The 12516-nt window shown below is 45.0% G+C and overlaps 1 protein-coding gene across 1 annotated transcript in view; it reads left to right on the top strand.

The window, feature by feature from the left end:
• Positions 1-12418, top strand: part of MSN (moesin) — a 39470-nt gene extending 27052 nt beyond the window's left edge. The window contains exons 3-13 of the mRNA XM_065689284.1: positions 4934-5029; positions 5580-5854; positions 6304-6387; positions 6732-6878; positions 7330-7426; positions 8464-8627; positions 9088-9218; positions 9900-10060; positions 10473-10565; positions 10951-11184; positions 12157-12418. Coding sequence (XP_065545356.1) covers positions 4934-5029; positions 5580-5854; positions 6304-6387; positions 6732-6878; positions 7330-7426; positions 8464-8627; positions 9088-9218; positions 9900-10060; positions 10473-10565; positions 10951-11184; positions 12157-12321 — 1647 coding nt within the window. The 3' untranslated portion in view covers positions 12322-12418. The remainder of the gene's footprint in view (positions 1-4933; positions 5030-5579; positions 5855-6303; positions 6388-6731; positions 6879-7329; positions 7427-8463; positions 8628-9087; positions 9219-9899; positions 10061-10472; positions 10566-10950; positions 11185-12156) is intronic.
• Positions 12419-12516: the final 98 nt, after the last annotated feature.

Below are 12516 nucleotides of genomic sequence, written 5' to 3'. Positions count from 1 at the left end.
TGCTGACACTGCTAACAGGGACTAAGCAGTCACTGCTGCCTGACTGATAATCTGTCCACCCTGTATCAGTTTCTATCCTGACATGGTCTTGGGTCCCATGGTGGGGGGGTAAGAGCAAAGTTATGGCTGTTCATTTTCTAGCTCCCTTAAATGATGTTGTCCTCCTGGAGTTGCAGATTATTTTCTGTGTGATGCTGGTCCTGAAAAAGGATCTGCTTTCATCAATGCTTTTTTGAGGGAAGGGAGTGTTCCTCTACAAAGCAAACTTAGGGTTTTGCTGTTGCAGCACATTAACCTTCTGGTGTAAAAGCTGACTTTTGACTCTTTCACAGGAAAATAAGTTATCCTGCTTATTTTTTGCCCCAAAGTGCCCTCTCACTTAGAGCGGTTAGTTCAGAGTTAAGCAAAAGGGAAGTTTGTAGGCATTACCAAGGTTTCTAGCTGCGCAGCTTCCTTGGTGCATGCTGCTGGCTTTGCTCAGTAATATTTAGGCAGATTGTGTTTCCGTCTGTTGTGTATAAAGGCAGATAAATATACTTGTTATGGCACACAGTTCTGACCTGGTCTGAATAAGACTCGGAAGACTTTTGTAAAGCTTATATCTGGGTAACAGCTTCGTGAGGAGGAATAGTTTGAGTCTGAAGTCCTGTAGGAATAATAGACGAATGGGCGTGAGGTAGAACTGTTCCTGTCTCCCTCTTTCCTACTTGATTAAATTCCAAAATAATTTTCTGTAGCAATAGAACAATGCAGGTGCTTCACTGCTTTGTTGGGAGTAGTCTTCTGCCCCAGAGCAGCTGGCTGTAGAGACATCATTGAGCTGATATATGCCGCAGTAACATCATGATTTATACTAGAGGTCTTTTTATAGCACCTGATCCTCATGGCTTGTATCTGCACAGCTTTAGCTTAAATAGCTTAAACTTGTATGCATAGACAAAATGTGGATTAATTGATACAGGAGGATTGTACTGTATGTCTTCTGAAGGTTTGCTTATATACCTCTTGTTATTGTACGTTAATATCAGCCGCTGAACTCAGTGCTTATTGACTCACTAACAAACAGTGGCTCTGTTCCCATTCCTCAGCTGCTAGCAGTGGATTCAAAGAAGAGCCTGAGGATGGGTTATGCCTGTCAGGGGTGCTGCTTATCCCACAGGCCTGGTCACTTCATGGGTACCTTGAAATACTGCTTTCCTGGAGATGCAGGCCACAGGCGTCAGTGAGAGCTGCTTGTTTTGCTTCTTTGACCCTTTTCTGTATCAGGCTAAAGTGCAGTTGGACTAGGGACTAGTATGTAAAACAAACACAAAGCAAAGCAGTGCGATCTCCAACACATGAGACTAACTGATTCCCTGGTAAAACTGCTTAGCTACTTATTGTTGTGGGGAGCTTTGAAGTTGTGTCCCTTCAATCTTATCTTTCTTTTCCTTTCAGTCTTCCTTTTCTTTTGGTTAAATTGGTTAAAGCTTGAATCAATGAGATTTTGGCCTGTTGGGGGAATGGGGGACAAGCCCATGGCTTGGACAGGGAGATAGGTAACTAACTTGCTTTCCGAAGCGCTCCATGGCTGGCTGCAAGCTTTCATGGAAATGCCCTGGTTAATGGACACTCCATCTTACTGGCTCTGCAGGCAGCCTGTGTACAGGTTAGTCACAGAAGCCTCAGCTGCTTTGACTTCTGCACTATGAAAACATATTCCGTTCTTCCATGTCTCCCACATATGCTATATGAAGCAGCTTCTAAAATGCTTTGTTTCTTATCACTTTTGACCTTGGATCCTCCTGGCACCTTCTTCCTTCATTTCCGTTCAGAGCCCCTTATTTCTTCTAGTCTCTGATGGAGAGCTCTGCTGTCTGCTATACTGGGTCTGTTGTGTGGGGATGTCTACCCATTTGAAAGGCCTAGTAGTGTTTAAATACATAGGAAACGGGTCTGGAACACTTGATTCAGTGCATAAAAACACTGAACCAAAAACTTACTATGGCAGTTTCATGGTAGCAAGCAGCAAATCCTGGGATAGTGGCTGGCTCCTCCATCAAACCCAAGAACTCTTGTTTGTGTAATGAAGGCTCGTGGTTGAGTGGTATGGAAATGTGTCTCAGATTTCACAGCAACATGTGGAAACTTGGCTTTTATAAAAGCAGTAGTCCAAAAATGGACTGCTTGTTGCTAAGGAGGTCAATGGCAAACTGTAACAAACTTAAAAACTTAAGATCCCGTCATTTAGCACTTTGGCATTTTAGTACTTAGGGAAAGTTAGAAATATATCCATCAGCCAAATGGAAAGGGAACAGCCGAGTCCTTACAGCTGTAGGTGGAGCCCATCTTGGGTATTAAGTTAGGGTACCTGTAAGACCATGTTCGAAGTTGTTTTTGATTACTGCATATGCAACTGCAGTTGTGGCACCAGTACAGAGCTCCTCCAGTCATAAGGTGCTGTGCTAGCAGTTTTCTTTCAGAAGTGCTTGATGTGCTTGTTGTAGAAAGGGAGAGAGGCCTGCTTCATTTTTAACTAGGACAGCACGTGAGATTCAGGACAGATTAGTGCTGTGGTATGGCCTGGGATGCTTTGGCCTTTAGTACAGGAACTTGGTCCTACTGGAGTGTCTTCTCTGCTTGCGTGCTTTGATCTTGCTATCTGTTACTGGTTGTAGACTGAGCCTAGTACTGCAGGCTAAACAACACCCAGGGGGTGATGTAATGTTCTCTTTGGCATGAAGAAAAGATGTCACGCTCCATCTGAGAGTGTAAACTTTAGGTGTGTGAGTACAGTGTTCTGTGTTAAACAGTACTCTGTACCTCTCCTGTGTGCCAGCCCTCCTCAGCTGCTGGTAGCTGCTTAATGGAACTTCTCACAGTTCATCAGGGCTCCGAATGCTTGTACACCCCCAGTATAATTGAGCTGCCAACTGCCAGCCAGACTCCTTGCAGCTGTAGAAAGCTGTTTCTTCTTCATGCTTTTTCCCTTGCTAAATTGAACTGAATAACCTGCTAAATACGAGGCGGGAAGGAGGGAGGAAGACTATCCTTTCCCCATTTGCCCCCCTTGATTCAGTAGCAGCTTGGGGGTGTGATGTTGTGTGCTGTGCTGTCTCCCCCTCTCCTCTGTCCAATTTGTTGTTGTCACTGCTATGGCTGTGGAATAAAAGTCCTTTTGTGCAGGGCCACAGTGTGATGCCTTTCAGTTCCTTGCTGGCAGTCCAGCTTGTTGCATTCCCAGGCGTAAGCTGCTGACAAATGGGAGTGAGTCAGGCAGACACATGCAGCAGAGGGGGGAGCCTCCAACCCATTCAGATGTTAATGCTGCTGAGAACAGCTTCCCTTGGACTCTGGACAGCCTTTCTTCCTCTTCTCCTACCTTGTGCTTTCAAAACATACAGCAAACTTTCTTCTCCAGAAGTCTCCTTAGCTGTGTGTGTGATAGCCACAAGTGAAGGTTTATTTGCCCCACATTCCCCTGTGTTTAGGAGGGCTTTAGGCCAGCTCTCCAGTTTGTATTCAGTCAAGGACAGGCTGAATAATTTCATGGACTGCTGTGGGATGGTGTATATAGAGTACATGATTCTGTGGGTGCTACTAATGGCATGCTTCTGCTGAAAGCTCCATTTGGGTTTTGGGCCTGAAAGGAGCTGGAGCCCTAATGCTGCTTTTGTAAGGCCAGAAGAAATGTGTGATCCAAGCCCTAAAGAATCTAAATAGTGATGTGTTTGCTGGGAACCTGTGTCCTTGCTCTAGTGTACCTTGCCAAAGCTGGAGACCACATCGCAAGGGAGCAGAGTGCATCCTTAGGGTTTCTTAAAGTAGTTTAAAAGGAAGCAGGCATTTAGGGAGAAATCATAAACCATGAGACAAGGCAAAATGACCTCAGCTTACCTGGCAGAGGGGACTCCATGATCAGGCAGCGGGTTTCCCGGAGCAAGGCTCATACCCTGATGTCCGGTTTCCAGGAGGGAAGCTGTGAGCAAGCCTGACGGGTGGGTGGGTATAAAATTGGCACTTTAGGTGCCGTGTCAAAGACAAGGGTATTCTCCCTTCCCATTCCTTTTCTAGTAATGGGGCAGGTAAATGCTGGTATGAGGACAACTGCGGGTTCAGGAGAGATGTGGGGGAACCTAAGTTTTCAGACTTGCTGTGTGCTGTGGCATGTTCCAGACTTGCCAGGTCACAGAGCTGTGGTCTTATGCTAGTGAACAGTCTTCATCAAGAAACCTCCCTCTCCTTCTTACCAGCAGTAGCATTATAGAGCAGTAGTCTTGCCCCCCCACGAGGCTCTTGTCTCTTGTTACAGTATGTCCATGAAGCCCTGACTCTTACACAGCACCCATGGTGTGCTAGGGAAATGACCGAGGAGAGAGCTTAACTAATGATGTAGTTAATTTTTATGGCAGCTGTGTCCTGGCATAGGAATAGCGTTCCCCACTGCAGTACATCTTAATGGTGCCACTTACTAAAAAGCTGCATGAAAGGCCTGTCCACAGCTGTTGGTAGAGTAGAATACAGATCTTAAACCAGCACAGCCTAGTAGGACACAACCTTGCAGGTGATTTCACGGCTTTCCCAGGAGTGGTGCATTTGCATGATCAGGGAGGGCTTAGCTGAAAGTGGAGCTGTGATGTTGACTCCTGGTAGCTAGTGCACCTTTCAGAGCTGTTGCTTGTCGTATTTTGACTAAAAATGTTGTCTTTTATAATTAGCTGAAGAAAGTAGTGTCCTAGCTGCTGTGTATAGATAGCAGCAAGCCACGGAGAGATGGGGGAGAGGGAAAAATACAATTTATCTCCCACTTAACCCCCCTCAGATGCCGCATTATCCAGGTTTGTGCGCTGTAGCAGGGGAGGTAGAAGGCTAGAGCACTGGTTGTGTTTGTCTGACCTTGCCTTGAACAGTGAGATCTGCCTGGCTGGGCTCTTGCTAATCATCTTTCTTCCAGGTCGTCAAGACAATTGGTCTAAGAGAGGTCTGGTTTTTTGGACTTCAGTATCAGGACACCAAGGGCTTCTCCACATGGCTGAAATTGAACAAAAAGGTATGTTTGCTCTGAGCTTTCACTTGTCCTGGGTTCCCTTCTCTTGGAGGGCAGGGGCAACAAGGCAGGGGCAACTTCAGTCTCTTTACTTCTGTCAGGGATCTGGTCTTGCCTCTCCACGCACCTGGAGTGCCGTAAGAGTAGCGAGTTGGTGTTGCCTTCCTTCAGTCTAGGCACCCTCCTCCCCAAGGCAGCAGGAGTCATGGTGTCTGACCTGATCCTCCTGCATCTAGTCCTGCTTGTTATCCAGGCAGATGTCTTATCCTTTCTGTTAATGTGCTGATGTGGTGCTCATGTGAGCATCTTGGAGGGAAACCTGGAAAGTAACTTACCTAGCACTGATCGTAACTAGTGGCTTGTCTGAAGTCCTGTGGGAAGAGGTGATGAGGTATTTGGCAGTAAGGGATTGAAAATCCTTGCTTTTCTGCCCATTCACTTCTGCACTGGAAAAGAATTTTTCTTTTTTCCTAACGCATGCTTGCCTTGCTCTTACAAACCTGCTCCCCTTCGCTTGGTGTGTAGGCTATAAAATGTGATAACTCTGTTCCAGGTAACAGCACAGGATGTACGTAAAGAAAGCCCCCTGCTTTTCAAATTCCGTGCCAAGTTCTACCCGGAGGATGTGGCAGAAGAGCTGATCCAGGACATCACACAGCGCCTTTTCTTCCTTCAAGTGAAGGAGGCAATTCTGAATGATGACATTTATTGCCCTCCAGAAACCGCTGTCCTTCTGGCTTCTTATGCTGTCCAGTCAAAATACGGAGACTTCAACAAAGAGGTGCACAAGTCTGGCTACCTTGCTAGTGACAAACTGCTCCCACAGAGGTGAGTGAACCTGGGTAGCCTCAGACCTTCTTTGCTTTAAAGGGCTTGGGATTCTTTGGGGTAGGAGATGTCTTGGTTGGCATGTTCAGAATAAAACACAGCCTTGTTTCTGTCTGAGGACTGGTGTTAGTATTCATGTAATTAAGAGCTTTACTCTTAAGCATCCTATTGCTACTGAAGAAACTCTAATCAGAAGTAGTGAGAGAAGCTCCAAAACAAAATAGTTGCTACAAGGAGAAGCACAACTGAGTACAACTTGTCATTTGTCAGAAGTTTGAATACTGACCAGTGTGTCTCTAGCTAGCCTTATAATAAAACTGTGTTTCCTGGGATACTTTTGTGGGGAAAATGTGATGCCAATGGAGTATTTAATGAAACATAGTTCAAGAGTGATGTGACTATGCATAAATGCAGTGGCTGGTTTTAAACATCTTGTGTGTTCTTTCTAGAGTTCTCGAGCAGCACAAGCTTAACAAGGACCAATGGGAGGAGAGGATCCAGGTGTGGCATGAGGAGCATCGAGGAATGATTAGGTAACCGATGCAGTGTGAAACTGGACTGTTTAGAGTGGTAAATGCTCGTGTGTAATGTATGAATACACACAAAAATCTGTGGCATGCTTCAGGAGGAGTTAGCATTCTTCAGGTTATTCTGCTCAGTATACCCAGGTTCACATGACTCTGCCGTCTGTAGTCCACATCAGCTGGTTGTTCTTGCTAAAACAAAACTGAGTTTGCACAGTTTGTTATTTACTAGGGCGGTGCTTGGAACCTTTGCAGCTTGCTGCTGCTCTGCCCGTGTAGGAAGATAACACTATCTTCTTCTAGTGGCTTATAGACCTATTAAGGAGTATCTGCTTTCTTTTTGCATGCTGCAGAGAAGATGCTGTCTTGGAGTACCTGAAAATTGCACAGGACCTGGAGATGTATGGTGTGAACTACTTCAGCATTAAGAACAAGAAGGGCTCTGAACTCTGGCTAGGCGTAGATGCTCTTGGACTCAACATTTACGAGCAGAATGACAGGTAATAAACCCCCCTCTCCTCATCATTGCCTTTAGCTCCTTTCGAGTGTAAAGGCATTCAAAATTAAGCTTTTCTGGAATTCAGTTCTTTAACTAGACTTTACAATTTCTAGATTCTTGGCTGTGCTTTCACACTGCCAGAATGATCCATAAAATGTGCTCCTTTGGACCAAAACATATAAGAAATTGGCAAATGCTGTTAAGCTAGTTTTACTTATGTCCCCAGTCTTCCTGCCACAGATGCATTCTTCAGTTCTGTTTTCCATTAAAAAAGTGGGATTGAAAAACTGCTGCTTATGTTTATAGTTCATTTACATGACTAAATTTGCTGATTTCAGTCGATGTAAGAAATATGAGGGCAAATTTGCTTGAATTTTGAGCTTTATGTTGTAAGTCAAGAATTTGGAATGACTTGGGGCTCTTTTATTTCCTTTTGCTTTGTGTTTCTGCAGGCTGACGCCGAAAATTGGATTCCCTTGGAGTGAGATCAGGAATATCTCATTCAATGACAAGAAATTTGTTATCAAGCCTATTGACAAGAAAGCACCAGTAAGAAGCAGCATTGAAACTAAAGTTTTTGGTGGCTTAGCTGAATGATCAGGCCCCCCCCTCCCCCCCAGTCTCTTCATAATAGTGTCAAGGTTGACTTAAGCAGTGCTCTACTACCTGATCTGTTCAGGGCAGTATGCACAGAATGGTTCTAATGGCAGTAGGGTGATAACTGAGACTTGTTTCTGGCTAGGAGAATTTTGAGTATAACCTTCAGCTGTTTGAAGCCAGTGCCAGGGAGAAGCTCTTTGCTTAGGGTCTCTGATTCTCCTAAGGCTGTTCACATTCTCTGATAATACAGTTAGGATCTGAGACACCTATGTTAACATGAATGCTTCCTTTGCAGCTGGCTTTAGTAGTGTCTGGGATGGTCTCTTGCAGTTTTTCACCTTGCTTGAAGCTGAAGCTTCAGGTTATTTTGTGGGGTTTGCTGGGAGAGCTTTTCCTTGCCAAGCTGTAGTTAATGTAATTGGTTTCATCTGTAAGGTTTATTAATTTCCTGCATCAGCTGATACCTTCTGTTCATTCTTGTTGCTTTGCTGCTTGGAAGCAATTCCCTGCCACTATTGCTCCTTTGTAATCGAACAGTTACTTATCCATTAGACATAATGCTTAACATCCTTTCTGGCCTAAGAAAAAACATTACACTTGGTGTGGCTGGTCAGACTGTTGCATTAAGTAATTGTGTGGGAAGAGAGGTGGGAAAAGTCATAGTCTCAGTGTGCCTGGTAAGACAGCTCCTGATAATGTTTGTAATGAAACTGCGAAGCCAAGTTGCTGTGTACTTTGTGCTAAGGATGCTTTATAGTGAAACCCAGCACACCGTAACAACAAGCTGGGCACTTACACCCTGTATGTATTTCTTGGATTGAAATTCATTCCTGAAAGATAATTGTTTAACTGCTAATGAATTGGATACCATTAAGAAAACCTGGTGAGCAGTTCCAGAGTGCTTAGGGTCTTGGAGCATATAGCTTGCATAGGGGGCTGCTTATGCTAAAAGAACAGGTCTAATGCTGCCTTTTTCTTGTCCCAAGGACTTTGTATTCTATGCCCCTCGGTTACGGATTAACAAACGAATCTTGGCACTTTGTATGGGGAACCATGAGCTCTACATGCGCAGACGTAAACCAGATACCATTGAGGTGCAGCAGATGAAAGCACAAGCTCGGGAAGAGAAGCATCAGAAACAAATGGAGAGGTTGGTAGGATTCTGAGTAACCTGGACTTGGTTGATCACTGCGCAATAGCATTATGTGGTATAAATTGCTGGCAGCACCTTAATATACTGGAGCCAAAAATAGAGCGGGTTGCTTTGTGCTTCAGTAGATCTTAATGGGATGATGGAAATGGCACATATCACAAATGTGACCCGCAGTCGCTTTCTTGGAATTAAAGATTTGCCTGTCCATTTGACAGGACTGATGTGGATCTTGATATAAGGAGCTTTCCCTTATAGCATTGCTATTATCAACTTGTCATTGAGATAAATGCCAGCAGAGCTTTTTCTTCCGCACTGCTATAAAAAGGGCATGTGTGAAATAAAACTCCTAATCTGTGTGCTGTAGTGCACATCTCTTGTGTGCTTATGGCTTTACTAGGAGTGCTCCAATCTGGGTAGCTGTTAATTTGAAATTGCGTTATGATTTCCCTCTTATCAGAGCCCTGCTGGAGAATGAGAAGAAGAAGAGGGAGTTGGCAGAAAAGGAAAAGGAGAAGATTGAACGTGAGAAGGAAGAGCTAATGGAGAGACTCAAGCAAATTGAGGAGCAAACCAAGAAAGCTCAGCAAGGTAACATGAAATGCTCCAGTATTTCCTTAGATGCATAATCTGAGTGAGAAGGGTATAGTGAGAAGAGTGTAGCTATGAGCATCTCGGCTGTTTCACTCTCCAGTATTGTGTACTAACTGGTGTTAGGGCCCTGATTTAGCTTTTTGAACCTGAATGTGTGCCCTCCATATGCAGCTGGTGAAATAGGACTTGCATTAGAGATGGGTGGCAGCCGAGATGACTCTCTGGCAGGAAGTGTACATACAGTTGTTCATGTGCTGGCTGGAAGCTTTATCCCAGCATGTCCATAGGGGGAGGGAATCAAAACGTAGCCAGGGTAACACCAGCCAGTACTCTGCTGGTGGGATTACTATCTGGTTGCTTGGCCAGTGTTACAGTGTGATATTGCTCAAGCAAATACTGTATGCTTCTCTGCCTTCTAAAGTTGTCATTTTTGGAACGAGTACTTCCTCACAAATTAATTGGGCAAGTAATCTTGTTAGTTTTGCACAGGCCTGTTTCTTAGCCTGCCAGCTCTAGCTACAATATGAAGGAGATGAAAGGGAACGGTTGCTCCCATTTCTCCTTTACTTGTACCTCTGAAGGAGAACCCTCATCTAGGACATAGATGTAAAGGCACCTTCCTCTTCTACTGTCATTCTTTACTTGATCTCTCTTCAAACGTTCTCGCTATGCTTTCAGAACTGGAAGAACAAACCCGCAGAGCTATGGAGCTGGAACAGGAGAGGAAACGAGCTCAGGAGGAAGCGGAGAAACTGGCTAAAGAACGTAGAGAAGCAGAAGAGGCAAAGGAGGCCCTATTGAAAGCATCACACGATCAACAAAAGACCCAGGAACAGCTGGTAAGTGGGTGAACTGAAAATTGGGTAGGGAGAATAGTGACAGGGTAATCATCTAAGCTCTTCAAGCAAACCAGGCTATGAATATAGTAAGGAAGCATACTCTTGTTCCTTAATTTATAGCCTCAAGTAGATGAACTTATACCTGAATACAAGTTTATTTGTACGGTAGATACGAATTGTGCTCTTTTCCTTTTTTGTATGTGATGCTGAGAAGAGTGTAGATCTCACTAATTGCTTTTCTTCAGTTTTTGTTTTCCCTTGCATCATGGAGATGTCGGTTGGACTGAAGTTTACAGAAACATTTTCTTACTGAAAAGATGATGGAGATACTGTTTTCATTCAGGACTTTGACTGAATGTTTCATCGAGCAAGTACTTTGGTTTTGTCCCCACTGAAAGCCTTTCTTTTGCAGGCTGCTGAGATGGCAGAACTCACAGCTAGGATCACGCAGCTGGAGCTGGCCAGGCAGAAGAAAGAGAGCGAGGCTCAGGAGTGGCAACAGAAGGTACAGTAGAATCCGTGCAAACAGCAGGACTTTTTATGGAGTTGCTCTTTCATTCTGTGTTGTGACCCAAACTGCTGCACTAGAAAACACACTAGTCTGAATGCCTGCAAGCTTGAGGCCCTTGTAAATTCCAAGTTTTACTTTTCTTGGTGGAATGACTGCCATTCTAACCCCATGTAGCGATATTTTGACTAATCAGGCCCATTTCCAATGAATTAGAACATTCTTCAAAACTCAGAAATGTTAGCAGGAAGCTTTGCAAATGATTGTGGCTGAGTAGCTTTGGCACATAGTGCCTCAGTGGCAAGGTTTCCTGTGTGCTTCTGTGAGAAGACACATGCACTCAGGATTATATTGGCTAACTCAGTGACATGTCCTGCTGCAGGCACAGATGGTGCAGGAGGACCTAGAAAAGACCAAAGAGGAGTTGAAGACTGCCATGAGCACCCCTCACGTCACTGAGCCCATGCACTCTGAGAATGAGCATGATGATGAGCAGGATGAGAACGCGGCAGAAGCCAGTGCTGAGCTGCGGTCAGAGGCCACCATCAAGGACCGCAGTGAGGAACAGCGCACCACTGAAGCAGAGAAGAACGAACGGGTCCAGAAACACTTGAAGGTAAGGAGTCATAGCAGAGAGGGTGTGTGTCTGGGGGCTGCTTCTAGTTGTGTTACCAATAATTGCAGCTGGTATTTACTGTATTTAGAAGAATAAAGGAAGGGGGGAAAGAGGGGTGGTCATGATCTTGTCAGATAGCTGCTTAACCACTGAGCAAAGAGGCAGATCTTGTCTCCTTGACTTCCATTTCACTGCGAGTAGGGAAGCATTTTCAAGCAGTGCCAAAAAGCAGCATCTGTTGGATGTAGTGTGCTTGCATGAGTCTTGCCAGCCATCTGACAGCTGTTCATAACCCTGGATGCAATGAATTGGAGAACTTGGTCCAGTTCCTATCAAGCAGCTGTCTGTAACTGTCTTGTCTGTCTGGGTTGCATTGCAAAACCTTGAAAGCAGCTCACTTGGGCTCAGGATGGAGAGATCAGTGCTGTGCCACTTTCCTGTATGGAACTCCAGTGTTCTGGTGGTGACTCTTCCCAAGCTTTTTGTTACACTGCCTGCTGGTTGCCTGATTTGCATCAGGCTTTACTTGTTCTGCATCATGCTGCGGTGGTTATGCACAGCAGAGTGACAGAGGTACACTTTATGTTCTGCGTCAAGCTGCTTTTGTGATAGAAGCCTTGTAACTGCTTGCATCCTGCAAGATGCTCTTGTTGTCTTCAGGGGTCCCTCCATTTCAGTTTTTGAAGTACATGGACGACAGACTGCCCAATGGCTTCTACCTTCAAATGTCAGGGAGAAATATTAGCAGCTCCATATAATCACAGGGTTGGAGGGATCTCTTAAGATCATCTAGTCTCACTTCCTTGCTCAAGCAGGGTCAGCTGGAGCAGGTTGCCTGGAACTGTAAACATTCAGGCTTAACTGTTTCCACAGATACTGAATGTTTTGGAGGATCAGTAAGAAACCTCCTTGTCCAGCTTTGTGTCTCTGGCATGTGCTAACCCATTGCTGTCTGCTTCCCCTTCTCTCAAGGCTCTTTCCTCAGAGCTGGCAAATGCTCGGGATGAAACCAAGAAGACAGCCAATGATATGATCCACGCTGAGAACATGCGTCTAGGCCGAGACAAGTACAAGACCCTCCGTCAGATTCGGCAGGGCAACACCAAGCAGCGCATCGATGAATTTGAGTCCATGTAAACTCTCCCTGTACCTGCTGTCCTGCACTCTCTTCTCCTCTCTTTCCCATCCTCTCCCATCATTCACTTGTAATCGTGCTACGCTGGAACCACTACAGAAGAGTGACCATGGTCTTATTTATCAAGTTTTGGGCAAATGCTGGAGTTAAGCAACAGAAGAAAGATTAGTATTTACATCTTCCTGGGGTGGCTTGTT

Source organism: Lathamus discolor, chromosome 9 (genome assembly GCF_037157495.1).
Source record: "Lathamus discolor isolate bLatDis1 chromosome 9, bLatDis1.hap1, whole genome shotgun sequence".
NCBI lineage: Eukaryota > Metazoa > Chordata > Aves > Psittaciformes > Psittacidae > Lathamus > Lathamus discolor.
The sequence above is the reverse complement of the archived record's forward strand: the minus strand, read 5'-3'. Positions and strand labels throughout refer to the sequence as shown.